General features: G+C 31.1%; 2 protein-coding genes across 2 annotated transcripts; one reads left to right on the top strand and one right to left on the bottom strand.

The window, feature by feature from the left end:
* Positions 1–1,374: 1,374 nt before the first annotated feature.
* LOC125076158 lies at positions 1,375–26,981 on the bottom strand. Its single transcript, XM_047688147.1, has 6 exons — positions 26,628–26,981; positions 17,542–17,971; positions 9,623–9,757; positions 5,009–5,173; positions 3,637–3,811; positions 1,375–3,452 (listed from the first exon to the last, which is right to left on the bottom strand). Exons 2-6 carry the CDS (start codon positions 17,796–17,798, stop codon positions 3,243–3,245), a joined length of 942 nt encoding a protein of 313 aa, XP_047544103.1. The 5' UTR covers positions 17,799–17,971; positions 26,628–26,981; the 3' UTR covers positions 1,375–3,242.
* Positions 10,297–12,825, top strand: LOC125076159. The gene is made up of 4 exons (XM_047688148.1): positions 10,297–10,328; positions 11,332–11,467; positions 12,383–12,523; positions 12,720–12,825. Exons 2-4 carry the CDS (start codon positions 11,334–11,336, stop codon positions 12,808–12,810), a joined length of 366 nt encoding a protein of 121 aa, XP_047544104.1. The 5' UTR covers positions 10,297–10,328; positions 11,332–11,333; the 3' UTR covers positions 12,811–12,825.
* Positions 26,982–27,566: the final 585 nt, after the last annotated feature.

Below are 27,566 nucleotides of genomic sequence, written 5' to 3'. Positions count from 1 at the left end.
TCTATTGAAATAAGTCTGAGTAAACGTAGTACGGGTGTACTAGCTCAGTTCTTACTCGATGTCAACATTTTCTTCAATTCGGTAAGTGAAAATATTGAAACATTTTTATAGGATAGGTATTCAATAAAAAAAATGTTTACGAGGATTTTAATGTTAAGAAACATAAAAAGACGTCATATTTAAAGATTTAATATAAATAATTACAATGTAATCGATTTGTACATATTCATTGATTGATAATAATAATAGAAAGTAAATAGTTTATACAAATATAATGTCATTTTAGATTTAGTTTTCTATTACACATCTAATACATTGTAAAATATTGGAAACGAGAATATACTTTAGGTCTAATGTCGTGAAGTAAAATTTAACTATTTTTCATTTGAAAGCAAACTTTCGCTTTTATTCATTAATATATTGAACCTTAATGACAGTACTTTTATTAAGAAATAAAAAACATTATCAAGGTACATATTATGCTCCAGTCGTTTATGTAATATAGCCTTATCAATCTCAGTTCGAAGTGGGGCTAAGAAAGCAAATATTACATAGCTCCAAGAATCATTCGTTCGAGAGACCAGCGTGACGTGATGGTTAATGTTCTTTGAAATTACTATGGCAACTTTTATCCTTCCCCGTGATCATATTTTAATCAATTCTAGTTCTTACATTCAAATAATACAGCATTATTGAGACCTACTGCTCTGATGGCCATTGCTGCTTAGCTAATAATTACTATTGAAACATATTTATTTGTATTTTAAATAGAAATTAATTTATATCAATCCAGCACGATGAAAAGGACCGAATTGGACATTACAGATTGTGAAGCTTAAACATACTGAATATATAAAATAGGAAGCTTTGTTTTAAAATGTTTTTTTGACATATTTGGGCCCCTGTCTGAACTATTTAACGAGATAAAGCACCAATATTTAAAATAATGTTTTACACAAATAAACCGAACATGGTACTGTTCACACTTTATTTTATGTTACATAAATTATGACCAAAACCTTTGTGCCCAAATAGATGCACTTAAAAATTACATGCTGTAAAAATATCAAAATAAAAATAACACTTTAAAAAGCATTATTACACTAGATATTCTTACTTTTAGGTTAATTTAATAAAAAAAGAAACCACGTGAACTGGGAGGCGTGAGTGAATAAACTATACTTTACATTATTTTCATATTTATACTGAGAGTTCAATAAAATTGTTGTTTCACGACAAACGATTAATAGCCGAAATTTAAATGCCTTAGTCTAACTCCTAGGTGCGTATTATCTACTTCGTCGACGGTAGTCACGTGGGTTCTTTAATATTACATAGATTAGTACAATTGCAACACTCATTGAAGCAGTAACGGCGCGGATTGTTTAAAATAACTACCAAGCAATGCTGTATCTATCAACAAATAATCGAATGCTCTAGAATAGTCGGAAAAATCACATTCATACCCATTTGCATTACTCGGATCGAATTTAATTTCAAAATGTATCAATATCATAAGTCATAACGTTTCAACTACGGACTGTCCTCGCTTCAATGTTGCTTAAACTTACAAACGAAATCTATGTTGTATGTCAAAATAATTTATTAGTTTTTAAATAACCACCATTAAAATATAACCGGACTCATAAATTGTCTTAAACATTATCATTCTATTCACCTATCTACTTAAGGAAATATTACATTCAGAGAGGAAACGTAATCTTGTTATATTTTTCACAAACTTTTATTAAGTAATACACGAAGTTTCATTTTCATGTCTCGTTCCATCATTTCGTTTCCATCATCCCTATCTATATAATTATTATATCGATTGATTTTTATTCTATAACAGCACTATTGTTACAATTACTTGATATAATTAATAAGTCCATACATTTTATTTGAAACAAAATACAATAGGAAAGGTAGCTTAGTACTGTTCTGTCAAGAATCTTTTTTTTTTTTTAATACGAATCGTCTGATAAATAAAATTTGTCACTAACCACTTATTACAGATTAACGAGCACCCTACTTGGCCACGGAGTTTCATGACAAATACAGAATACGATAAGGATACATTTTTACCTAAACATATAGACGAGTGATGTTACAATCAAGTCACAATCTTATTAATATTATGTACATACATTCATGGTATTGGACGTAAGCCTGCAGCTAAAGGGATTCGGGGAATACATTTATAGACGATTTCAATATCATGGGCTACTATCAAATACTATGGAGGTGCTAGTACAAGCTCATATCAATAAGCAGTCTTAAATCCAACATGTCCTATATTTATTTAATGTTATTTTAAAAATCGATTAAACGAGATCATTACTGCTTTTATCTCTCATCGTCAGTACAACCTTCATAACAGCTGACAGTATCCCACTAAGTATGAATTATGACACCATTTAAGCATGCATATATTAAGTGAAAATATTTTCATTACTGTCGCTGATATATCTAAACACTAGGTAAATTATAATTTAAGGATTATAATACTTCTTCATAAATAAACATATAAAAATATACATTTAAATTATGTATTTAAACATTATTCAACACAGATTAACTCAGTAACAGTTTTAAAATAAATAATAATTGTTTGATTCCTAATTTATGATACAAAACACCTCAGGGTGATCTTTTTAAAATGATAACAAATATAATTATTGAAATATTTTGTCACAATAATTTGAAAATATTTCGATTAAATATAATTTATTTGTTTCCTTTTATTTTTATATATTTAATTAATTTTATACTGGAGTAATCCTGTTGAGATTCTCTATCAAGTTGTGTACTAAATCATAATTAAATCAAACACTGTGGTGGGCCGCTTGTATTTCCGATAATCACACATAATCTAAAACTGAATCGAATATATCACCCAGACTAGTCGAATGATGAATATCTCTATAACTGTCACAAATACTTATAATGTAAAGTTTATTAACGGATAAAACAGAAACAGTTACACTATGCAATGCAACTTCAAATAATAAAACAAACGTATATAAAAAAATTGAAGTACACTAAAGTACAGGCCAGACTTGTAATGCGATAATTTGTAATACGATTGAACACATAGACTTTCTGGATAATTTGAACATGAATTTTAGGTACTTCTTGTAGAACGAGTGTAAAATGATATAGCACCGAGTAAACACCGAAATCGAAATATGCTAGTATTGAAAAGCATAGCGTGTTACCGGCGTTGACATGGGTCGTGGAGCTTACTGGATGGCGCAGCATTTGCATTTCTGCTTCTTCTTGATGGTCACGTGTTCCGGCTGCAGCGGTTCCTGTGGTGGCGAGCGTTGCACCTCCACCTGGCCGGAGCGCACTTCCGGCATCGCTGTTCCGTTTTTAGTGCCGTTGGCAGTTTTAGGGGTGCTCTGATGCACCGGGCTCGCTACTTTGGTTTGCGGAGCCGGAGGGCTAGCCTACAGATTATATTATTAATTTAAAAAAGAATTATTTTAGTATTACAGGCTAGTAAAAAGCAGGTACTTGCAATTAAGCACTAGTTCTTAAATTTATTTTAGAAATTTTTGTTTTCAGACAAAATGTATTAAAAACATGCAATAAGATCTTTTATAATAAATTTAAAACCAAATTGTTACACACATTGACGTTGTTAGCGTGAACTTTTTCCTCCTTCTCATCACATACTGGCATCTGATTGATAATGGGTGGTGTAGGCGTGATTGGCTTGCCACCCTTGATCAGTGAAACGATCTCATCTGCTTCACGGCTTAGGTCGCCATCTGGGCGGAATGGGTTATCCCAACCGCTTTCAGTGCTATAAAATAATGTAGATATGGTTTTTCATTATCCCTTATTTATCAATATAAAAGTACATAAAACTTTTTGAAAAGTCTAAAAAATGTTCCCGTTTCATATAAATTGATCATGATTGTTAAATAATTCGGAAAGGATAAATTATCGTAATTTTGTTTTCTGACGTCATTTTCGAGTATGGTAGCGCGAACGGCAAAGATACGATGGGGGGCAAAGTGAAAAATAGAAAAGAGCAAATCGAAATTAATAGGAAAAAAAATTACCCAAAACGCACTAAAATGAAATCTACCAAATGACATATGCTTAAAGTCACAAAAGTAAAGTAAGTAAAAGTAATTATATTGAATGTACTGCTATTTGTTTGATAGTAATTTAGTAAACAGACCTACAAATTGTTCAATATTTATTGTGAGACATTATTAAAAGACACGTCATGTTTCTATTTCAATGTATATTTTTAAAATAGCCTATTACTAATCACGGTACGTTATTATAATGACGCTGCTCTAGGTCTTGAATTATATGAATACACAATATATATTTATTTTATAAAAGTGGAGGAACTAGATTGTTTGCATGACCTATTTTCACGAAACTTAAGCCAAATTGAAAATTTGTTCTATTAGGTAAGTTGTTTATTGAGGAAGGTTAGTGTGTTTATAATTTTACAAGAGAACGAATTTTTATTGGAAAATTTGTAAAATTAATATAAAATGAAAGGGCAAAGCTAGATAAAAAAATAATTAAAATTCATTTCGCCATAAAACTTTCCATATAAAAGAATTTTTTTAATAAAATGCACTTTTCAATTATTATTTTAATGTAGCTTAAAGGTTATTAATATGTTCAGAACTAGCATCCAATCCTGCTAAATAATTTATGTAACATATAGTACATTATTGTATTCTCCTATAATGAGGTCACTATGTGAACAACAATGGTACATATTTGAAATTCCAACAAAGAGTCAATATGTAAATTGTTAACACATAGTGCTCAACTAGTAAAACTCCATCAGCAGCACAATGTATTTGATTAACATTACATTCAGACTCTACCGTTAAGACATATAAATCTATTTTGAGATATGCATTCAAATAATGATTATAATTATTTTATACTTTTACAAATCAGGTTAAAAATTGAACAACTTATTTAATTTGAAAAAAAGTAAAACATCATAATAAAAACAAATTACCTGATTTGCCTGTTATACATAGCATGATCCGCCATGTCGACGTTTGCAGCAGCAGACAGTAAGTCCGCGTAAAGCACGTGCGACTCTGACTGAGCTGGTGGCGGTGACAGACACTGCGGACGTGCCCCTTGGTAGAAGGATACACGGACCTTCGAACGCTCCGAACTGAAATTACAATAAACAAATTAAAATCTATTTTTATAAATGACCAAATTTACATTTTATAATTAATGCTATTATTTCCCGCAAGCAATTTATATTATAAATGCAACAATGCAACATAAACATTTAGCAAAAACATTTATAATTATATTAATTGAACAAATTAATTAACACTTATAACAGAGCATCACTTCTAGGATAAATATTATTGACATATTGTAAAAAAAAAATTATAAGATACTGTGCATATTATTTTATTCTTTATATAGGCAGAGGCCAGCAAAACTTCTGCCTATTAACAATACATGTCATTAGATTAAATAATGCTTAAACAATCAATAGTATATAATAATTTCGCATAAATATAGTTGCATAACATTGCTTTGCATTGGTGACACATTAGCGAGCATAGCACATAGGTACATATTAACATTGAAGGTAATTTAGCAACTCCTGTTCATTGTAGCAGATGACTGTTCCACCCACACTTTATTACCTTTAATATCAAGATGCTAGTTGGCTTATGTGATTTAAAATAATTTTGTTGTTCACGTAATTTAGGAGTATAAGGTTATGCAAATGTCGAGTGGATGTTGATCCAACTTCAACTTGTCATCGTAGTGAGCAAGGATAGATGATATCACACCCACACATTTTAAGATGCTCAAAGTTGTTCATTAAATGAACTCATGACATCAGACAAGTAAATTATATTAATGAATTGATAGAGTAACAAGAGGACACAAAATTGATTGTCTTATTTATATAATTGCATGATTATGAACTGAATTGATGAAGTTCAAGAATCGAGCAAAGCTGTTACTACTTAGGATAATAAAATTTATGCAACTTTTTAATTAAACTTAAATTTTAGGACATTTCTGTAATTCCCATACAAAGAAATATTTTCACATTTTTTGAACTATCCAATATAAAATGAGTTCACAAAGGATAAAACACAAAACATAAATACCTATAAGAAATATGTCATAGTGACTCTTTATCAATATGTGTGTCAGTTGAGTGAAAAGTATTAAATAACATGAACATAGGTAATGTTACTCAATAAAGAGAGTTATTATCTTTGCATGACAAAGTGATAAAAATGGTAATTTTTGTCGAGCCTCTCGTAATTTAACATAGTAACAACGTTCAAAGAGCCAAAATAAATTTAATAAGGATGACGCTCAGCAAGACGGCCTTGTACTGGACCACAGGGCGGGTCCTCGTTATAGGGTTACGATCATTGATAGTAGCATTATAAATAGCAGATATATAATTGTTTGCCAATATATGTTCACTACTTGTAGCTACGTGGTGAATAGTGACCTTGAGCTCCAAAGTGCTGGATGGAATCAAAAGTCGCTTTATGTTTATAATTCAGTCCTAGTGACGTCATTCTGACCGAATTTTTCTCTCAATATTTTTGCGAACTTGTAAAGTTTTTTCGCTACGGCGTAGTATTTTCTAGCTTTTCATAAATTATTTTGTTTAACATATAAATAAATACATCTCTTTCCAAAAATCATGTTATATTCGGTTGATGAATTCATAGTGCGCAGCATAACAAGTGACGTGAACTGGTAAATAACATACCTTACAAGTATTCACAATTTTATCGACGCCCACTAATATCGAAAATCACCTGTAGATAACACTTTACAGAAGTTAATCGTGAAATACAGTAAAGATTAAACACACAAAACTAATATGCACTGTAGGGCTAGTTTCGCTCAGCGCTTCACAATAGTGAACACGAACAGTTTCACTGCGTTCACAACATCGATCTCGGAAGTCGCGGTCGCGCGCGGCCGTGGCGAATGGAGCGAAGCGGCCGGGCGGAGCACAGTCGTGCCAACCTAGTGACGTGCTTACCATTCACGAACACGATTCACGATTCTCATTCGAATCTCGATAAATTTAATCGGTTTCGTTGATCCATTTTATTATTATTTTGTTTTATCGTATTCAATGATATTATAAAAATCAGTTAAATGTTTTTTGCAATTTAAAAGTAGTTATATTGAATATTTAAGTAGTATAATTATGCTCAAGTAAAAAAAATATTAATAATTATAATTTTATTACTTCGTATCGCATGTGCTTGTCACTTGTGTTGCAATGTACCATTACAAATCACAGTATATCAACTAATTCGGCTGGGAAAAATCCTTTGTCCTTCGCCTTGTAATTAACCATTTATGAGTCAAAATTTTATGGCTAGGGTATTGATTACTGAGTTGACACGTGACAGTCATTCCAGGATTCTCTCTCTCTCTCTTAGTTAGTAGTTAGTCACGTGGTTAAAATGGCACACCATAAAATTTTAATCGTTGATGTCGAAATACCAATAAGTACGTGAGCTTTTGTAAACATTTTCACGGTTTTTAGAAATTTAAGTATAAGAAAATCAGTATTTAATTTCGATAGACATAATAAAATACTTGTTACGATAATTATGATAAGTCTATCACGTATGATAATATACAATTTGGCTTTGAAACTCTAGCCAGAATTGTATTTAATACATGATTTGGTACGATATTTTTAACTTATATGCTAAAAACTTCAAAATGACATAGTAAAGTTGCAGTTGATTCCAAAGAAAATTAATAATACAAACTAAGCCTAACAAATTATTTTAATAGCTCCACCGTCTTCACGCTTTACTCAATTCGATTCTATGTCCGAATTATTTAGTTTGTTTAGGTCAGTGGACAATATTTGTCAAGTTTAAGATCTTTCTAATAGGAATCATTAACGATCTCATTTATGTATTCATATATGTTAAAAAAATAGAGCTTGATCGATGAAACGTGAAGCTAAGTTATTAATCGATTCAGAGGTTCCTTTTGATAAAAAGTGTAATGGTTAGTTAAGTATTTCTAATGATTTGCTCTTGTTTCATATTCTGTTAATATAAAACGAGCGAAGTGTTGAATAAAGTGCAGATCAATAGGATTCGTGTTGATCAGTTTGTTTCATTTGGTCCAGTCATGGTTTTACGTCTATCATCTCGATAAAGCCGCTTTAATTAAATCTTTCTCTCATTACGCTACTTTGACACGATTCACTCAATATTCATTAGAATCAAGTTTATTTCATATAAATCATACCGATCTATTTACTCGTTTAGTTATGTGAACAAGTAAATGGTTTTCTTTTTATTTAGTTAAGTAGCACAATGAAAACACATCGGAAAATTGCACTCAAACTTTTATTTACGCATATATAAAATATGTTACGCTATAAAAAACATTAGAGACTTGGAATCTATACTATGATTACGTTTATCACGATGACAAATTCTAATTTATATTTGTATTTTGTAAATATAATTTTAAGTTATATTTACAAAGTTATTTTCTTACATTGACGTAAAAATTTACATAAAAATAAAATCAGCGACGTTCCGTGAACTTGTTTGATGCAGATACAAGTAGCTGCAACCAGCCTACTCTTTGCTTTATAAATTAAAATGAGTAAAATGTTAACATTTCTTAAAAAAAGTTACGGTTACACTAAAACCGCTACTTTTATGAGAGGCGTATTGCGCAGTTCGCGGAAAAGGACCTTATGCAATTGACCCCTCCTATCACACGGTCGTTAAAGCTTGTAAGTTTGTTAAGTAATAGGTGATTCCAGAAAACCAAGTTTGTTGGGTCATTGTGATATATTTTATATAACGAATAATAAAAATCGATCATATATGAAGTAAATATTTGAAGCTGTATATAAAAGCTTTTATTTAGTTCAATTACTATGTATGTGTGGGTCAAATTATGCAACTGAATTGTAAACCAGTTTCATCCAATCGATTTAGTTTCAATTTTGCTCACACTTTTGAAGCTGTTCACGATAAAGTATAGTAGTATATCTATTATATATTTTTGTAATTTATTTAAAATAAATGTCAAAAAATTTATTTTCGAAAGGCATATTGACTTTTAAAATTATTTTTTTATAAAAATAAATCGGTATGATTATTTTTAGACGTAGAACCATGATCATATAATAACATTAAGTATTGATCAAATTAGTCTTAAAATGTACGTACATAATCTTTACATAACACTTAGGAAAGGTCCATTAAGTCACTTAGGCCAAGTTTGACCTTTTTATACGTACCTTTTATAGATTTATTTACCAAGATCAGGATACCTCATTATTTAATATTTTAACAAATATCTGTTTTAAGTAAATTTAAAGTAAAATAAAATATTTAAACTTTTTGTACCGTAACAACAATACCGACACCAAACTAACTACTCTTTCTATTGCTAGATTATAAAAAAAGTAATAATGACAATAAAATAAATAACGGCAATTTACATAGATATTATGTGTGACCTCATTCATCCTCAACCGTCAAATGACATAAAATTTATATAATTCGCCAATTCATTTTAGTGAAAATAAATAAAACATACTCATTAAAGGAATATAACGTACTCGTCTTCGACGGGCGTATACGGGAACGCAGTTTCTTGAAACTTCGGCGGTGGGCTGCACTCAGGTTCCTCTTGCAGTGGGCTCTCGTAGATAAGCGTCTCTACCATGGACCCCTTGGAGCTCCCAAAAGACACCCTGTCAATTAGATATGATTAAGAGGATATTCATTAATAAGATATCATAAAATTAAGTCGTTAGTTTTATTTTTACACTATATACACTAGATAATTAGAAATAATAGTAAAAGTTAGCCTAAATAATAAAATAGTTTGTAAATAAAGGTGTGAAATTTCATTACACCATAAAATCGATGCCTATTTTTGACGTGTTAAGGTTCAAAGGTGAACTTAATCGATGGTTAATGTCACCGTTTATGGCTCTATTCATACACGCCTTTGATCACAACGATCGACTTATGTCATCAATTATGCCTTTGTTGTAAAGCTTCGTTTGTCTTAAAGGCTTTTTTTATAAAAGTGGTCTTTTAGATTTAGTTCGGACTGTATAACGCATTAAAAAAGCAAACACGTTTACTTTGTATATAATGTGCGTTTAATTTTAAATTAAATATACCTTTTCAATATTGAAACTTTTTAATTTGATATAATTTAATTTATAAATTCTGTAAAACCTTTTTCAAAAAAAGTACCTCTGTCAAAAATAATTATCAAAGACAAAAAGTTTAGCATTTACACAAATTTTGAAGGTAAGATGATTATTATATATATATATACAAAATGAATAATTCATAAACATTACTCATTATTTACCTCATCATCTTTTATAATGTAATGTACTAGACATTCGTGATACTTTGAGAAAATGACGTTCCTAGATAACATTTCTTCGACACGATATCTCGATTCTAGTCTTACCCTTAACTCGAGAATTAAGCCCGTTTTAAAAGTACACTTTGGATATTAAAATCGAATAGACTTTCTAATCGACCTACATTAACTTTTAAGGTAGAGCACGCGGCATCTTAACTTTTATACTTATTGTGTTTCCGTATCGGTCGGAAGCTGTTTAATATTCTTTGTTATAACCGTCCTACTTAACTATAATTGACTCTATAATTCCCTAGTGATGGTAATGAATGCAAACTAGTCATATTTTGTAACAAACACTTTATTATAGTTAAATAAATCTTAACTTAATATACTTATTTAGATTAAAACTGTATTAAGTGTAACTGTTTTTTTTTTCTTTTTATTGCTGCACTACTGTATAAACGAGATAGTTACTGTTTTCGCTTAATATTTTTTTAAGATTTGTTACATTCAAAGGTGATGCATAAGTTATATAATACTTAAACTTAAACGATACCTAATATAAAGTAGATCTACTACTATTAATTAATATATTTAATTAGCCAAGCAACATTTTTATTTTGAATGCATTGTTATATTAACTGATTGTATTATTATTTATTTATTATAAAAAATATGTTAAGATTGAAAGTTAAATAATTGTCTACAGAAGTGAGACATTTCGCTGTCAATACAATTTGCATCTTTTGTTAGTTACCTGTTACGTTATGTTATCTTATTGTTAATAAGTAACGTTATAAATAATTATCTCCAACTACTTAGTTCAAATAACAATTGTCTAAACTGGCTTCATTTATATTTTAGGCGCGAGACGTTAATGTATTTTTAAATGATTGAATAGACGAAGCATTAATTGATTCATCTCGGTTTTTATTATAGCAATGGCGAAAGATCTTGGTGTGCCGAGATATGATCCGAACACAGAAGCATTCCAGTCTCGGGCTCAGTGGAAAAAAGTTGACAACTGTCGAAAACAGTGGATTGAACGTTGGAGCTGGTTACTTGATGAAAGAAAGTAAGATTTTTTTGTGCTCAACATGTAAATAAAATAATTTACAATGTGAACTTAAGGTGCAAGAGAGCATACATGATTTTAATTCTGGCTAAAAGAATGATAAATATAAAAACATATATAAATAAATGTTATTGTTCTGACTGTTGAACGGTACACAAAAAATATCATTAGTCTTATTAGATATCTATATTTACTCTTTATATGCCAATAAGATTTTGTGGTGATATTTTTTTTCATGTAACTAGAATATTGACATAACCTGACTATAAAAATATCGTGACTAATTTATTACTTTCCCTAGCAATTTCGTGCAACAAACCATAGCCTTCCTTAGCAAGATTGTCTGTTATATATAAAAATATTATCTGCACTCAAACAGATAGCTTTAAATTGCTATTTTATAAAGTATGCACTTGAAAACTAATTACGTAGACGAAGTACTTGGTAGATATAAGTTTGAGTAAGCATTATTACAGTAAGATTACAGTTTGTTGCTATTGTACAAGCTATGTTATCGCTGCATCGCAGTAGGAGCATTCGCCACAGAAATTAAAATCATCGTAAGCTTCGTGCGAAACCAATGTCAAACATTATGATTCTTCCTTGCCCACGCAGCCGTCTAAGACTAATAGTATTGCCATAAAAATTAAGTGGTTTCTATTGAACATATCTTTTCTGATAGATTTCGGATTTTTTAATTCAAATATATATCCGAAGGCCATCTATAACTCAATTTCACATATTTAGTATTAAGATAAGTAGTAGTTATTTATGTTAAAATGATTTATTCATGTATTATAAAGTGAACAAAGAATGAACAGAAGTCAACGATGCAACAAATATCAACTAGCACGTATAAACTATAAAGTATCGATTGCTCTATTAAAATGTATTTTATAATGCCATCTCTTACAGACAGGCGCAGAACGAAGCGGATGCGATTCGTCAGGAGGTTGCCGCTGTTTTGCCACATGTCACGGGCAAATTGGAATCCACGAAATCATTGAAACCAGTGCCTATCGTATCGTCGGGCATTATCGGTTGGCTAGCTGCCAAGTATGATCATTTTTTTGTAAAATCGTTGTGCTCATAAAATTCCTTCACTTATTACGCAATTTACTTTATCATATTCTGTATATTTAAACTTAAAAGCTCCGATTAACTAACGCTTAATAAAAAATATTCATTTTGATAGTAACATTTCAAGATTTTAATATAAAAATTAAAGCTATATACTTATACATATTTTCAGACCGGATTGTCGATTAGAAATTTACACGTCTTGGATTTCGAAGATTCCACTGAAGCTTCCGGATGCCTGGGATGACAAAAACTATACCTAGCCAATGAAACGATGTTCGAATACTTTGGTTTGATGTTTATAAATTAAATATTAAGAAATTTAAATATTTTTAATTTGTTATTATTATCAAATTCTAAAACGATTTAAAATTGTAGCTTAAAATAGTATGTAGGATCGTAGGAGATTTGAACATAATGATTAACATGAAAACGATTACTGAATATAAACTTTACAAGACATGAATATGAAGCAAAAAAAACAGCTGTTAACATAAACAAAGGTTTATTATCCGTAACAACTGACGGTCATACTCGTATGTCTTCAATTAGTAAATACAAATGGATTTTTTTAGCTTATAGCAAAGAATGCAAAAACTCATACTCCTTGTTATTATTTTGTTACTAATAATTTCTTGATAATATTGCAAAGTATGGAATAAGTAAATACTAAGCAATAAGAAAAGATAAATAGTCAAAATTAATGTAAATTTATTAGTGGTGTTCAACGTATTTCGCGACCTGATGAAATATAGCAATCAATCCAATTATTAAATCTGATAGTATTTTCGATCCCAACAACTATAGTCAACACTATAATTGACCCTCAGATATCCGAAGAAAAAACCTTAAATCAATTAATTAGCTCTGATTCATAGAAAACAATTTGGATTTACGAGGGGTCAACAACCGACGCAGTTATCTGCGAGGAGCCAGATGATGTCTTTAAAATGTTGTGTGACTTAACCAAAGTCTTTCATTGTGTGTCATGAGATTCTGGTCAGGACACTCTTACTATGGAATAAGAGATAGTGTGCCTTGACCTTTTGATCTGTTATCTTACAATGCAATTCTAAGGAAAAGTTTTCCTAGATTCTCAGTTGCCTTTTCTTCTGAGAAACAATGTAATCTCAGATATAGTACAATATTTCGGTGTAGTTAATATTCTGTTAAAAAAAGTTGTTAAATTTAACACATCGAATACAATAATATGCAAATAAAACTTAGAAGTCTTATTAATATTAAATCGATAGATCCAGTTGATGCCAATATTCATTGGGCCATCATATAAATGGATTAGCAAATAGATTAAGCTCTGCGGTATTTGCGGTTAAAAAATTAGACTATTTACCGATGTTGATACGGTTCGATTACTATATTTCAGTTACTTGAACAGTCTAACGTCTTACGGTATTATGCTTTGGGGTAACGAGCTAACACAAACTTATTACTCCTGTTACTCGACTATATAGAGTCGGTAATTATTTTTGGAGCAATGTTTACGGTTTTAAAACAGGGTCCCAAAAACCGTTCAAACTGCCAAATTATTTAATTTGAATAAAAATTAAAAGGGCGCTCGTTTTCAAAAGGTTATTATAGCATTGGCGAATTCATGTATCATAGCACACGTTGAGAATAAAACTATCGTCTTTTAGTTATTTTTTTAAAACTTATAATATATTAAATATAAAGTTTCTTTCGTCGGTTCTTCTCAGGTCAGAGTATTTTCTTTTCCGAACCGGAGTTAGTGTTTAATTTGACAATCAATAAGTAAGTGTAATGTTTCTTTATTGAATAAAGGATTTTATTAAACGTGACATAAAGATTTTACTACCTTGTAGGTATTACATCACAGCATTCTTTCATTAACCTCTATATAAAATCTGAGATCTAAAGAACTAAAGCAATTATTATTAGATTAAACAGTTCAACTTGAGCTATTAACCGAGGAATGCTCAATATTTCTATTATTATGAAGTTGACGCGTCGAAGATGTTTCGACAATTATTAAATATTTTTGAAATACATTTTAATATCGCTATTAAAAAAAAATTAAATAATTAGTTGGAAATATAAAACCTTATTCATTTATTTGAGATTTCCTGATTTAATTAGTAAAACTCATTAAAATGTGGTGCAACGCTTCATATAATAACCATGTTCTAGTTGCTCAATGTATTATAAGCATTTATTTATTTCTCCGTAAATAATAAGATTCGTTTTTTAATGACTCATCTTCGGCCGCGACGTGAGTACAATTTCAAGGTCAAATTTGAGTGCAATATCATACGAAAATACGACTGTATATACGTAGGCAAATTATCTACTACATGTATGTAACGATTGAGTTAAATTTACCTGAGGTAAATAGTTTAAGCGATAGTCAATTGTCATATCTGACCAATAAATAACGGACGGACACCACACGGACATTAAAAATATTTTTCTTCTCTTGATTTTTTAATTGGCTGCACTCGTCACCTATGATAGATCGTATAAGGTCAAAGCCAATTTGAAATAAATATTCGATCATGCCTATTATCGCATTGTTGTATGTGTCATCACTATTTTCTCAAATAGTGTTGTAATTTGTTGAGTTTTTTTGTCGACATATATATTAAGTGTCTAGAAAAAATACATTCAGCGTAAAAAAGCGCTTTAACCGGTTATAGCTGCATGTTTAAATAATCTTGTAAAATAATGCAAGACATATTTGTACATTTTATTTTGAATTCGATTTTAAAAAATGTTCAAAATAATGACCACGTTTATTAATAAAGCAATAAATAATATAATAATACTAAATAATGTTATTCGGTACGACATTATATTCTAGTTCATAAGTACGTATTATACCGATGTAATAACTACTTACATTTCTAGTTTTACTTGTTAAATCACAGAGTATTAAGAGTCAATCATTAAAAAACATCAGTAGAATAAAAAAACATATTGACACAGGTTGTTTATACATTACTCGTGATGTTTTTGTGTGTATTTGTGGTTTGTTTAGACGAAATTACTACTTATTACGTAATAAAGAATTTCTAGTATGCGCAACATATGAAGCATTCAATATTGTCGTGGTTGGATATGTCCGAGCTTTTTTATAAATGATTTGCATGTTCCATATGGATAGAGATTAAGTTCAGATCGATGCCCAATCTATTTGGCTTAGTTCATTAAGGTTCTACGTCACTGTTTTTTTACGTTACTGCAAGTCTGCCTCTGGGGCTGATAAAATCAAACGAATTCTAAAAACGAAGAAATCAACGAGGTAGTCGTCCACTGCTCCGATTTACCATGGGGCTTAAATGTAAAAATATAGGAAAAAAACTTCTGCTAATTCGTTTGCACATGGATCTGCTTGCTTCCATTTGATTAATTACGACTTGATGAATACGAAAAAAACTGGCAGACTTTTAAAACACTGATCAATCTGTTTAAAAATTAAATAAATTTATCTTAGCTCGCTTATATATAATCGATCGATATTATAGAATGCTTGTTTATATGATTTTATATAGGTATATGATAGGTATATATTTTTATTTTCACAACAGGTAACTGTTTATTGAAAAAAATAATGTAATGATCAAGCCATGTCAAAATATCAGAGGTTCATTTGTCTTAACCGATTTCCCTTGTATTTATAATAATTAAAAACTAACTAGATCAGTCCAAGAGGCAGAAATGAGTATATAGGATGCCTTTTGTGTAAGCGCTGTCAATTGTAAAGGTAGAAACAACATGGTGGCATACCATTTTACAGTGGTCTTTCATTGTCTTCGATCTACGAATCGAAGAATTATGTTCTGCTTTGTGTGCATATCGTTTTCTAATTGTAAATTTTAATATATAAATATTATTATTTTTTCAAAAGGTTTCTTAACGTAAACCTTAGAGGAAGATGTTAGCAAATCTTATAATTCATTTAATTCATCGTCGTTTATTACATCTTTGTCAAATTAAAAAAAACAAAAGAAATGAATATGATAAAATTATGAAATGATGATGATAAAAATTGAATCACTTATTCTAATAATATTTAAATAATAGTAAAGTATCATGTGTTATATAGGTTCTATCCTTCTCTTGTATAAATTGCAACAAAAACGAGTTCTAGAACGAGACACTTAGCATTCTAATATTTATTTACAGAAAATAAAAAAAAATATATAATTAAAAACCGCTTAGGTATATTTGCTAGCAGCATGGGCATGTTTCTAGTTAAAGTGTGTTTCTAAAATTTGTGTACATGGTAAAATTCGATCGATAAATAAGCACTTATTCACTGACGAACCCCGTTATTTTCCACACATATTCCACCTTTACCAGTGGAAATTTGATTTGTTAAATACAAAATGTAAACTACAAACCTGTTCAATAAAAATAAGAAGCTTTCTAGTTTCTTATTGTTAGACTATTCCACATGGTACTTGAGACAAATCCAATCGATAAACAAACTGTGAATTTGACAAATATAAAAAGTCCGGTACAAACATCAATATTTTAGCGGTTATCAACGCACTATATTATAATAATAATAATAGCGAAAATTCGAAAATTAAATTAAAAATCTAAACTTGTGACTCAGCAGAACTGAATGATGACTTGAAATATCAAAAAGACCAAGAATATGAAGATTTGTCATTACAATCATTTAGACCCCCAGCTTCATTAGTAGAAAGCTTTAGGCGGATATCGCGAGAGTCAGCGATCAAATTTTATTGATTTGCAAATTTTGACGCAATTTGGAAATTATCAACATGCCAATTGAAACGAAATTAATGGAATAATTATGGAGTAATTATAACTCGTAACCTGTGAAAATCTAAAACCTTCGTACATTTAATCACCGAAAGTTTTTGACCATAAATTTAACATAAATACTTTATTTTACACTCGCTTATAAGTTGCGCAATAACAAATTGGGCCATAATTATTCATTAAAAAAAATAGCACATTTACTATGGTGTAATAATAATACTAACCTTTTCAATGAAGTGTGTTTGCTTCCATTACTAAGTAGCTTATGCTTTGGTTTATCGTAGGCCCCTGTCGGTGTAGACGACGATATCGTTAAGTCACTTGCAAATGAACTAGTTGAGGACTCCTTCGAAATATTCGTTCGAGTTCTTCGGGCTGAAGTCTCTGGACTACCGGGGCTAGCAATCAGTTCCAAATTCATGCGGTTCTTGCCAGGCACTGGGGGCGGTTTCTCATCTACGGGCACCATGTAGGACAGCATGGCTGTCCCTTTAATTGTACCTTTATACCATTAAACACACGACCGCTAATTCACAGTTCCGCGTTCGTTGTGTAAAACGTGTTCACATTGTCATTTGAAGAAACTTTTGTCTGCATATACGTAACGACGTCACTGCGTTTTAAATGTCTCTCTTTGCGATTAGGTACGAAGATCTACAAAGAAAAAAATACTATTTATAAAAATCTATAGGAATGTATACAATAACGTCACATTAATATCGAATAAAATTGTCATTAACAGTATTATTATTTCCTGTTTTAGTAATTACTTAATCAATTCATAAATTTTTTCAGGGTGAGATATATCGATACAATTGATTTTGTATTTTGCATTTTTATAATACGATAAAGTTGAGTATGTCTATTATTATTCTTAATGTTTGATTTCACTCAAATTTATTTAGTTACATCTTTCTATATGGACACTTAGAGTATCATCTAAATATCTATCTCTAAGTAATTGTTTAGCGAATGAAGTAGTAATCAGTAACCATGTTAAAGTTATGTGGACCTACTATAACTACATGTTATTATTAGGTGCGAATGTCGGTGTTAAGTGTCATAACAAGTACTTTTATTAACCGATACACCACATGTTTAATATACAATTTTAAATATTTGATTAACGAAAGGAATCTTAGGTTACAGGTGAAATAAAGTTAATCTTGAATATTTTCATCGTTTCATATATAGGTTATTAATTACGCTATTATGGTACAACTATAACGGCATAGTACGGACTACAATAATAAGTGTGTTCCAATTTTGTAACCAGCCGACAAAGGGAATCGAATTCTTGACCTCTTTTGTCACGACCTAATTAGTGCTGGCAACGGAAACTTACCTACACAAGAAATTAATATATATTTTTAAATAGACTAAATATGGCAATATATTACTATTGTATATATTAGTATATGATTGATTTCCAGATGCTACACAGGCAATTGGGATCCAATTAGACCAGTATGAATGAGTTCGTTAGCGGGGTTATTAACGTCGGAAGCTTGTCGGAGTAGCGAATAGGGTATAGATCAGAAATTTATAGTATAAATATTTTACTGACCGCATGTTAACATTTTTATTGGTAATTCTATTAAAAAGAGCAATTAATAAAGGAGCTAACTAAAACAAATCGTTGTTATATCATAATAGAAGATCCTTAAATTAGCGCTTTCAAATATATAAACCGAGATAGATATAATAATATCAGCCGAGATGGCCCAGTGGTTAGAACGCGTGCATCTTAACCGATGATTTCGGGTTCAAACCCAGGCTGGCACCACTGAATATTCATGTGTTTAATTTGTGATTATAATTCATCCCGTGCTCGGCGGTGAAGGAAAACATCGTGAGAAAACCTGCATGTGTCTAATTTCAACGAATACATGTGTATTCCACCAACCCGCAATGGAGCAGCGTGGTGGAATATGTTCCATACCTTCTCCTCAAAAGGGAGAGGAGGCCTTAGCCCAGCAGTGGGGAATTTACAGGCTGTTTATGTATGTATGTAAATATATAAACTCCTTTATAGAAATTAAATAATTTAATAAGAAAAATATGCATTGTTTGAGTTTATAAATGAGCCTTATACAGTCATTATTAATGATCCTTCCATGAGCTGGAGTATCATCTATACATTTACGTATAACATTTATCGTTCGCTGTACAATAGTGTTTAATTATTTCAATATGCATCGGATGTGTTTAAATGATTCGCTTCAAGATTGTTCCAGTTTTGCCTTTGCCAAGGTGAAATAAATTACTCAACAAACTAAAATATTTAACACGTTAAGCTGACACTTGCATGGTTTACGACGCATAACTTTTAATTTCTCTTGGTTATTTCTATTTGTCTCGGCTATAATACATAGATTTAAAAATATAAATCTTTGTATTAGTGTGACAATTATTTTCTATTAGGCTGTGGCGAGGAATGTTTTAGTTACATTACTTTCAAAGTAAATACTGTTATTTAAGTTTGGCTGAATCTTTAAATAAATGCAATGCAGATCTAATCCTACTCAAAATAATCAATCACCTTCATTTCTCAACGAATGGGAACACTAAAATATTTTTTTAAACTATCGTGTACGCTATTCAAACCTAATTTATAATTATAATACATTAAAAAAAAACTGACGTCAGATGTGATTGTAAATGATTTGGTGCCAGCACAAATCTCGCATACAATTTCTGCGCGGGCGGTTGTCTAAATATAATTCATGCTTTAATGACAATTTGAGATTCATTCATAACATTTAGATTGCATATATTTTTTAGAATAGGCCCTAAATGATTTCCGCATACAAATACATAGCAGAAAGGAATGGCTTTACATAGATATAATCATAGATATAATCTAACGTGAAATAGGAATGACAATATAATAGCATTCTTTAGCAAGGGAAAGGTCAACCTTTGCTATAACACAATGATAGTTAGGTACATGTAGTGCGATTTTAAGTGGCTGACTTCTTGTTATCTATTTGCATATTTAATATCACCTACAGTTCAATTTGACTAAAGCAAAATCTATGAGAATATCTTAAAAAGCGAATATTAAAGTTATATTCGTAACGTAAAATAGGTTATTATAACAATGACATGTTTCCTGTAAGCAGTACAATTTGATATGTATCTTAAGTGCAACAAAGAAGAAAAATTCAAATAAGAGCTGATTTTACATTTGTAAAAAAATAACGTGACTCGTAAATGTTTACGTGAAAAATTCAGCTCAATATTTTTTTCTAACGTTGACTGAAGTAACTACCGAGTAATAAAGTCGATAAGATAATATCCGTTATCTTACGAAGTACAATTTTTATAAATAAAAAGGCGATTACCAATCTTAAAAAATTTGGTAGTTCTGATACAGCTCACCGGTAAATATATATTTTAATATTTATTATTTTAAATTAAATTTTATATCTCTATTTTATTAACGTGAATAAATTTTTTTAATGTATATTTTTTAAATAAATAAACTTTTTGTTACAGCAATCGCATTCACATCAGATCGACCAGCGGATAAGAAACAGCGTAAACAATCTAATAGCTTCTGTATTTTATATTTCGATTTTTACGACATTAACATTTATAACAGATTCAATATTTAATGAGCATATACTTCAGATTAAGCGAGATTATAAATTATAATATACATCGAAAATTTTGAGATGACCTTGACCTTTAAAATGAATCTGTTGTATCTAATAGATCCTTCATGATTCATATTATAGTACTGTTTACTTATAACACAAATATTATAATAATAGTGTAAAATGTGAATCGACTCGGCGAAGCGAGAAATTTGTCGAGTTGAAGCATGTGAATGTTACAATATTCACAGTTTCTGAGTAAAGATTGCAATCTGATATGGGATAGTCCATGTTACCATTTCAGTTCTACGCTCAGCGCTCAGCTCTCTTATAGACGTGGGAAAGATGGCAACTGTTCCGATTCGATAAGCTCAAGTTCTATGCAGAGCTGCATTCACTTATGTAAGTAAACAGTTAATTTAACACGGGTAGCGGAATTCATAATTTATACGAAACAAAGCACTCATAGTGTGAATTCAATATTATCTACATTTTAAATTGAGTCTTTTATTACATTCAAAATCATTATTATTAAATAATATACTTATACGGTACTGGTATCTGTTTATCTTAAAATTTGTTTTCATATTTTAATTTTCTAGAAAAAAACTAATTAATTAGAATTTATTTTTATACGTCAATGCAATAACCTGTCCAAATCTATACATGGATACTAACCTTATCCGAATTTGACCGTGACCTTCGGCTAAGATCTACTCTAACCATTGCACTATCTCAGCTTCTTCATTGAGAAAATATTTTGTATTCACATTCACAGTATAAAAATAATTCTAAATATACTTACTTTTGATTTTTTCTTTGTTGTTATAAAACTATCTGGGTTAAAATCATCTATTTAAAAAATAAATAAGTAAATAAAACAGTTAACTGTTAGCCGTTCCACCCAGCGAGTAATAAATCCTAAATCTTACAAGTGCAATCTTACCACGAGTACTTGTCAGATATCGATTTATCAAGCCATTGCGTTGTTTATAATTTGAGAAACTATATAACAATCCTCATTCAAACCGTTTAATAGCAATCGGTAACATAAAACTAACGAAATTTTGCGTGTGTATATGTCAAAATGCAACTCAATTGTACACACTTCGTGCACATATTTTTTACTAAAAGTGCACGGTCAATGTTACGACTGACGTAGGAAATGGCGTTATGTAATTTTATGCACGCAATCGAATCGTTTAGTTATACGAGGGCTTACGAGTCAGTAAGAAACGCGTTAGTTACTTTTTTCAACGGTACATTGTGGAACACCCTTTGGATGAAGTAGCTTTTGATGAAGCAGGAAACGGGTACATCGACTGTGTTGGTCATCATGCTCAACGCGGAATAATGAAATGTAGGTGGATAGATTTGGCGCACCCAGATGACGTGGGCAGGGCTCCCTATTGTCGGACATATAATGTTTGTTTTGTCCGAGTGACATCAGCCACAAGGACGCGGGGACGCCGCGCTTTGTAATGCATTTCTAGCATGATCTAATTATATCCTGCGATGAGAGAACAATAAAACGGAGTCGTCATCACACTAGGTACTTACCTACTTTAAAATGGTTGTACCTATAATTTCGTTAAAATAATATATAGTTACAACTGTTCATTCATTGCACGATAAAACAAATTATTTTCGAAACTATCCGCAATATTAATAGTAACTCTTTGAACCGACAAGAATAACTGTTCTAGAAACGTCAAAGAACGTCTTAAAAGTCGTGCCTAATCTATTATGTATAGTAACAAAGCTTTAGATTCTTCTCTTCAACTTCATAAAACGACTTTCCAATCCAACTCAACAACGATCAACCCGAATTTAGAATGTATTCATGATGTCTGAACTGTAGCTAATTTAGAAGATGGATATATAATTCTTGTAAGAAAAAAATATTGCTCATAATTACAAAATTTCACGATTTACATTTAAAAAAAAATAACCAGACTATCAAAAATCAACATCTAATTTGTTTGCCTTAAAAGAAAATTAATATTTTTTTAATACCATCTTGTTTTGTTTTTTCGGCAGAATAATATTAATTTATTATATTTTTATAAGGTTATGTTTCTGCAAAAATTCATTTATCACCAAGGACATATTAATGCTATATGTATTATTCAAAATTATTGAAATAATATCACTTCCTTAAATTACTTTTGGATAACGAACTTAAAATTACTTTTCTAATGAAGTGAAATACAATACCCGATACTAAAAGAGGGGGTGCGACTCGGCATTCGTTGCGCGACAAAAAGCGCGGTCTCAGTACAAAAAAAAATAACAAGATATTTTAATCAAAAATAAGAGAATGCCGTACATTCTAAAATATATTACTTTTTGTCATTTAAAACCCATATAATATATAGGTAATTATTTTTGTTATGTATATGCAGATATGTATATGGATACAGCTATTTAATAGAATATAAATTTTACATCATATATTGGTGACATCAATAAATCATCCATGTTTAATATATAATATGTAATTGTTAACTCATCTATAAACAACGTGACGAATTAAAATATTTAATTTGCGCCCAGCTTGCAATATTCTTTTTGTGTATTTCTGGAAATACGGAGACTTCACCTACTAGCATTTGTAGAGGTAAATGTCAACAAATCGTCGTATTCATTCCCAGTTTATCTGAGTTTAAGTTTTGTTATTTGTATCTGTGAATGGATTCAAAAACAGAAACTTAAATATTAAACGAATGAACCTGAAACATAACTATTTATATACGCCTTTTAAAAAATAAATTCCCCGTAGAATGGGCGAAAATAATTAGCACTAAGTATCTATTTAATTTACGTCTGTGCACGCAAATAACGAGACCACATAATTAAACTTCTAAATGTTACTAGACGTGTTAACAATAAGTGGAAATAAATGTTACGATTAAATAAGAAACTACGTTACTTTGTCCTAACGCTCGTTACGTTTGTAACGCGAAAGTTACTTCACCTCGAGATAGCGCCCCGTTAGTTTATTATATTATAAAACTTTTTAGTAACCTACCTTCAAAATATTATTGACTCTATTGTTATTAAAATTTATTTATAACATCGTTATAGAATTTGTCTTCGTTCATGGCCTTGCCAAATTTAAATATTTATTTCAATACAATGTTTTATTGTATTGTATAACGTGTTTGTTTTGTATAAGTTGAATACAGGCAAACTGTTTACGAAATAGGTGTTATAGTTTTAGTGATGACATAACAATAAAACAAACAAGAACTTGCTTTTGAAGATATTTATATTCTCTATTTGAATTATTTCTCGGTTTTTTACAATTAAAATGACCTATATCCAAAATAAACACAATTAAAAGAACTAATCTATTATCTCAAAGAGGTTATAAATATTGTTCAACTACAGTTATTGCTCCCGGGATTAAGAAATTATTTGCAGACAATCTTTGGGGTGAAAACTAACATATGAAGAGGTACTGTAATGATGATAAGTAGAGGTGAGCAGAAAAGAGGCTGCAAGCGGAGTGATGAGTGTTGCGGTGAGGCGAGAGGAGTAAGTGGGAAGCAAAGTTCTGAGGGTTGTCTAGTTATTTTTAAAATAAAATAAGAACCCAATTATAGAAATAAAAGTATTATTTTTAAATTGTATTATATTATTAGTACTTAAAATACTTTTTATTTTTTATGCCATGGCAACAAAGCCGCGGGTAAAAACTACATGGTATATCAGTTTATAAATATTGCTACACAATGTCTAGGCACATCAAACTAATTTTCAGTTATGAGTCATGAATTGAATTAGTATAAACATACGCGTTCATAAAGAGGTTATATTCCCAAGGTTCTTTTAAGAATTTCTTAGACCGCCTAAAGTTTTAAAGTTAGCGACGAAACACTCCTGTATCTTGGATCTTTATTCTCGTGCTGTTTCAAATTGCCGTCCAATCGGAAAAATAGAGTGAAACAACGACTGAACGAACAGCGTTGTTTAGTTCCATTGAGGTCGACGTGGCCGAAATCAGTCAAGACATCAATTAATTAGAAAAGACTTATGGCTTTAACGACATCAAATTGAAAAGCAAAAAATTATTAATGTCACGTTTGAAAAATTTGTAAACTATCAAACAGATCATTTATAATAATCTATACTAATAATATAAATGTGAAAGTAACACTGTCTGTCTGTTACTCTTCCATGTCCAAACCACTCAAACGAAGCAAGCTTGAACATAGTCTACTTTTTTATGTCTAAGACATACACCAGACGACAAACCCATAAAGCGCGAGCCAAGCCGCGCTCGATTCTATAGGTAATTCTTATAATTCGTCAATGAGCGTACAAAATATTTTATGGTCATGAAATAAGAGAAAAAAGTGAAGGTCACGACGAAGTTGATATATTAAAAAAAAATACATTAATTTTATATATAGATTACTGGATAGAAGATGTATATTTAAGCTAATATCGCGGCTTCAAATCCAAGCACTACTGTTTACAAGCTCTACTGCGATTATAATTAATTTTCGTACTTGGCAGTGAAATTAACTATCGTAAAAATATCTGCATGTATAAAAAACCCACAGCAATTTAATGGAACAGATAGCAGGAGAGTATTTGTCCAGTCGTGGGACATACACGGTCTATTACTTGACTTATAAATACTATTTCACTAATGATTCAGCCGTAGAAAATATATGTAGCGTATTTATAGGCATGTACTAGAAACTAACTGACCTTGAACCTGTGTGAGAAATATTTGTATTGGTGCCTTTTTTATACCGTGACCGATCTAAAAAGTTAGTTACTCAAAATAGAAGGCCTTGTCGGTACACTTTCATCTATAACTCTACGAGTTTCAGTTGAGATACTGAACAAAAACAGGATGACTGCGTTTAACTAGTCTACTGTCTCAAACGCTATGGCGTAGGAAAATGTACGCTTCCTGCCGACTATCGCACCTATATACTGTTTAACGCGACCTTCCGCAATACGACGGAGATCATTTTGTTTAAACTATGACATATTATGTAGGTGAATACTTATTTATTAGCTTGATTGAAAGCGACGTTACTAAATATTATTTGTTTTGAATAACTGTGCTATCGTTACATTAACCTTTAACTTGGTCTTATTAAGTAATTAAAATAGTCACGTTTAATTTAGACATTGTAACAAAATCTTAAGACAAAGTTCATAAAATAATTCCATCATAAAGTACCTACGAGTGTAAAATCTATAGGTACTTTATAAGGAAATTTTTATATTTCATTGATTGAATTTAGTCCAGAATGTATTTATTGCTACATTTATAATATACGTAACCTATGGCTGGTCTGAAACTAGGCGATAACTTGCGTAATTCACAGTAGGTTGTGCCGACGTCGATGTAACAAATGAACTTACACCCGGGTAGGCAATGAAGAGCCAATGCAAAATACAAAACATAACTATAGGTATGTACATATGTAACTACCTGTCATCCGTAACATAAAATACCATTTGCAATTTTTCATTGAAAAAAAAAAATTTAACTAGATTTAAAATAAAATGATTACACGTCAGAAATAAAAATATATAAACGGAGTCTGAATTGTATCTTAGAATAAACAACATTATCCGGTTTTATTTCTAATTATACCGCCATAATCGTATTATTGCCGTCAGCTAAATACTGCGTAAAAAACTATACTGCAATAAATTAGGTGGTAGTGCATACATACTTGCACTGAATCCTACGATGGTGTCTGGTGTTTTCGGTGTCTTCAGGATCAGTTATCCAAACTGCTTGCACCCGGACAAACGTTTCAAAAACAAGAGGGAACGAATGGATGCGACCGGCTGTTTATAAACATTGAAACAGTCGAAGAGGACGGGATGCGATCAATACCGCGCCGGGTGAATTCTAAGCGACCGGAGCCACGCCGCCGGCCCCAACCTCACCTGCTGCGCGGAAGACGCGGCGTGGGTACACAGTGCACTGGACCGCGGACGAAAGGCAATGATTGCAACAGCGCAAGAGCGGACTGCACAAACGTACTGCACGAGCGGCTGGCCGCAGCCGTGTGTGCGCCGCCCTAGCGGTTACGTCACACAGTTTTGACAGCTGGCGCACGAGGACAACGTCGCTTTCGGCATCCGCGCCGCGGCGCCACCGGCGCTTTGCCGACTGCGCATTCCGCGCAGAAGCCGATCGATACGCCATAATGCAACGCACCACAGCCCGCGCCCGCGACCTCTTGTCGTATTGCTACCTTCTATCCTATGCAGACTCGATGCTTATACACTATATATTATAAGTATGCCAATTTTACGTGTGTTTTTATGCAACTATTTGCTAATTTTATTTATTTCAGAGAATAATCAAAATAAAACGAGATTAAAAATACCTTAAAATTATTCTTAACGTCGTCTTAATTATTATTATGGTGATGCTGTACTACGACTACTCCTTTGTTCTAATATATTTCTTAACCATCAAATGAAATTACTGTTTCCAATCATTCGTTGGTCGAGAAATTCAATGAAATGTAAGTTAACTAGGCAGGGTATATCAATCGAATCAAAGTTTCCAGACAATCAACTGGAAAGTTTGGGAGAGCCGGTGATTTTTCTTCAGACAATATTGAACATGAAGAGCGGCTTGGAGGCGGAACTTACAG

This window comes from Vanessa atalanta, chromosome Z, assembly GCF_905147765.1.
Source record: "Vanessa atalanta chromosome Z, ilVanAtal1.2, whole genome shotgun sequence".
In the NCBI taxonomy this organism is placed as follows: domain Eukaryota; kingdom Metazoa; phylum Arthropoda; class Insecta; order Lepidoptera; family Nymphalidae; genus Vanessa; species Vanessa atalanta.
The sequence above is the reverse complement of the archived record's forward strand: the minus strand, read 5'-3'. Positions and strand labels throughout refer to the sequence as shown.

Excerpts from the sequence above, each read along its gene's own strand:
- LOC125076158 (XM_047688147.1), bottom strand. The coding sequence starts at position 17,798 with ATGCTGTCCTACATGGTGCCCGTAGATGAGAAACCGCCCCCAGTGCCT. Across the intron at positions 9,758-17,541 it reads AAACACACTTCATTGAAAAG|GGTGTCTTTTGGGAGCTCCA; the intron begins GTTAGTATTATT and ends TCTAATTGACAG. Across the intron at positions 3,812-5,008 it reads ATGTATAACAGGCAAATCAG|CACTGAAAGCGGTTGGGATA; the intron begins GTAATTTGTTTT and ends ATTATTTTATAG.
- LOC125076159 (XM_047688148.1), top strand. The coding sequence starts at position 11,334 with ATGGCGAAAGATCTTGGTGTGCCGAGATATGATCCGAACACAGAAGCA. Across the intron at positions 11,468-12,382 it reads TGGTTACTTGATGAAAGAAA|ACAGGCGCAGAACGAAGCGG; the intron begins GTAAGATTTTTT and ends CATCTCTTACAG. Across the intron at positions 12,524-12,719 it reads ATCGGTTGGCTAGCTGCCAA|ACCGGATTGTCGATTAGAAA; the intron begins GTATGATCATTT and ends ACATATTTTCAG.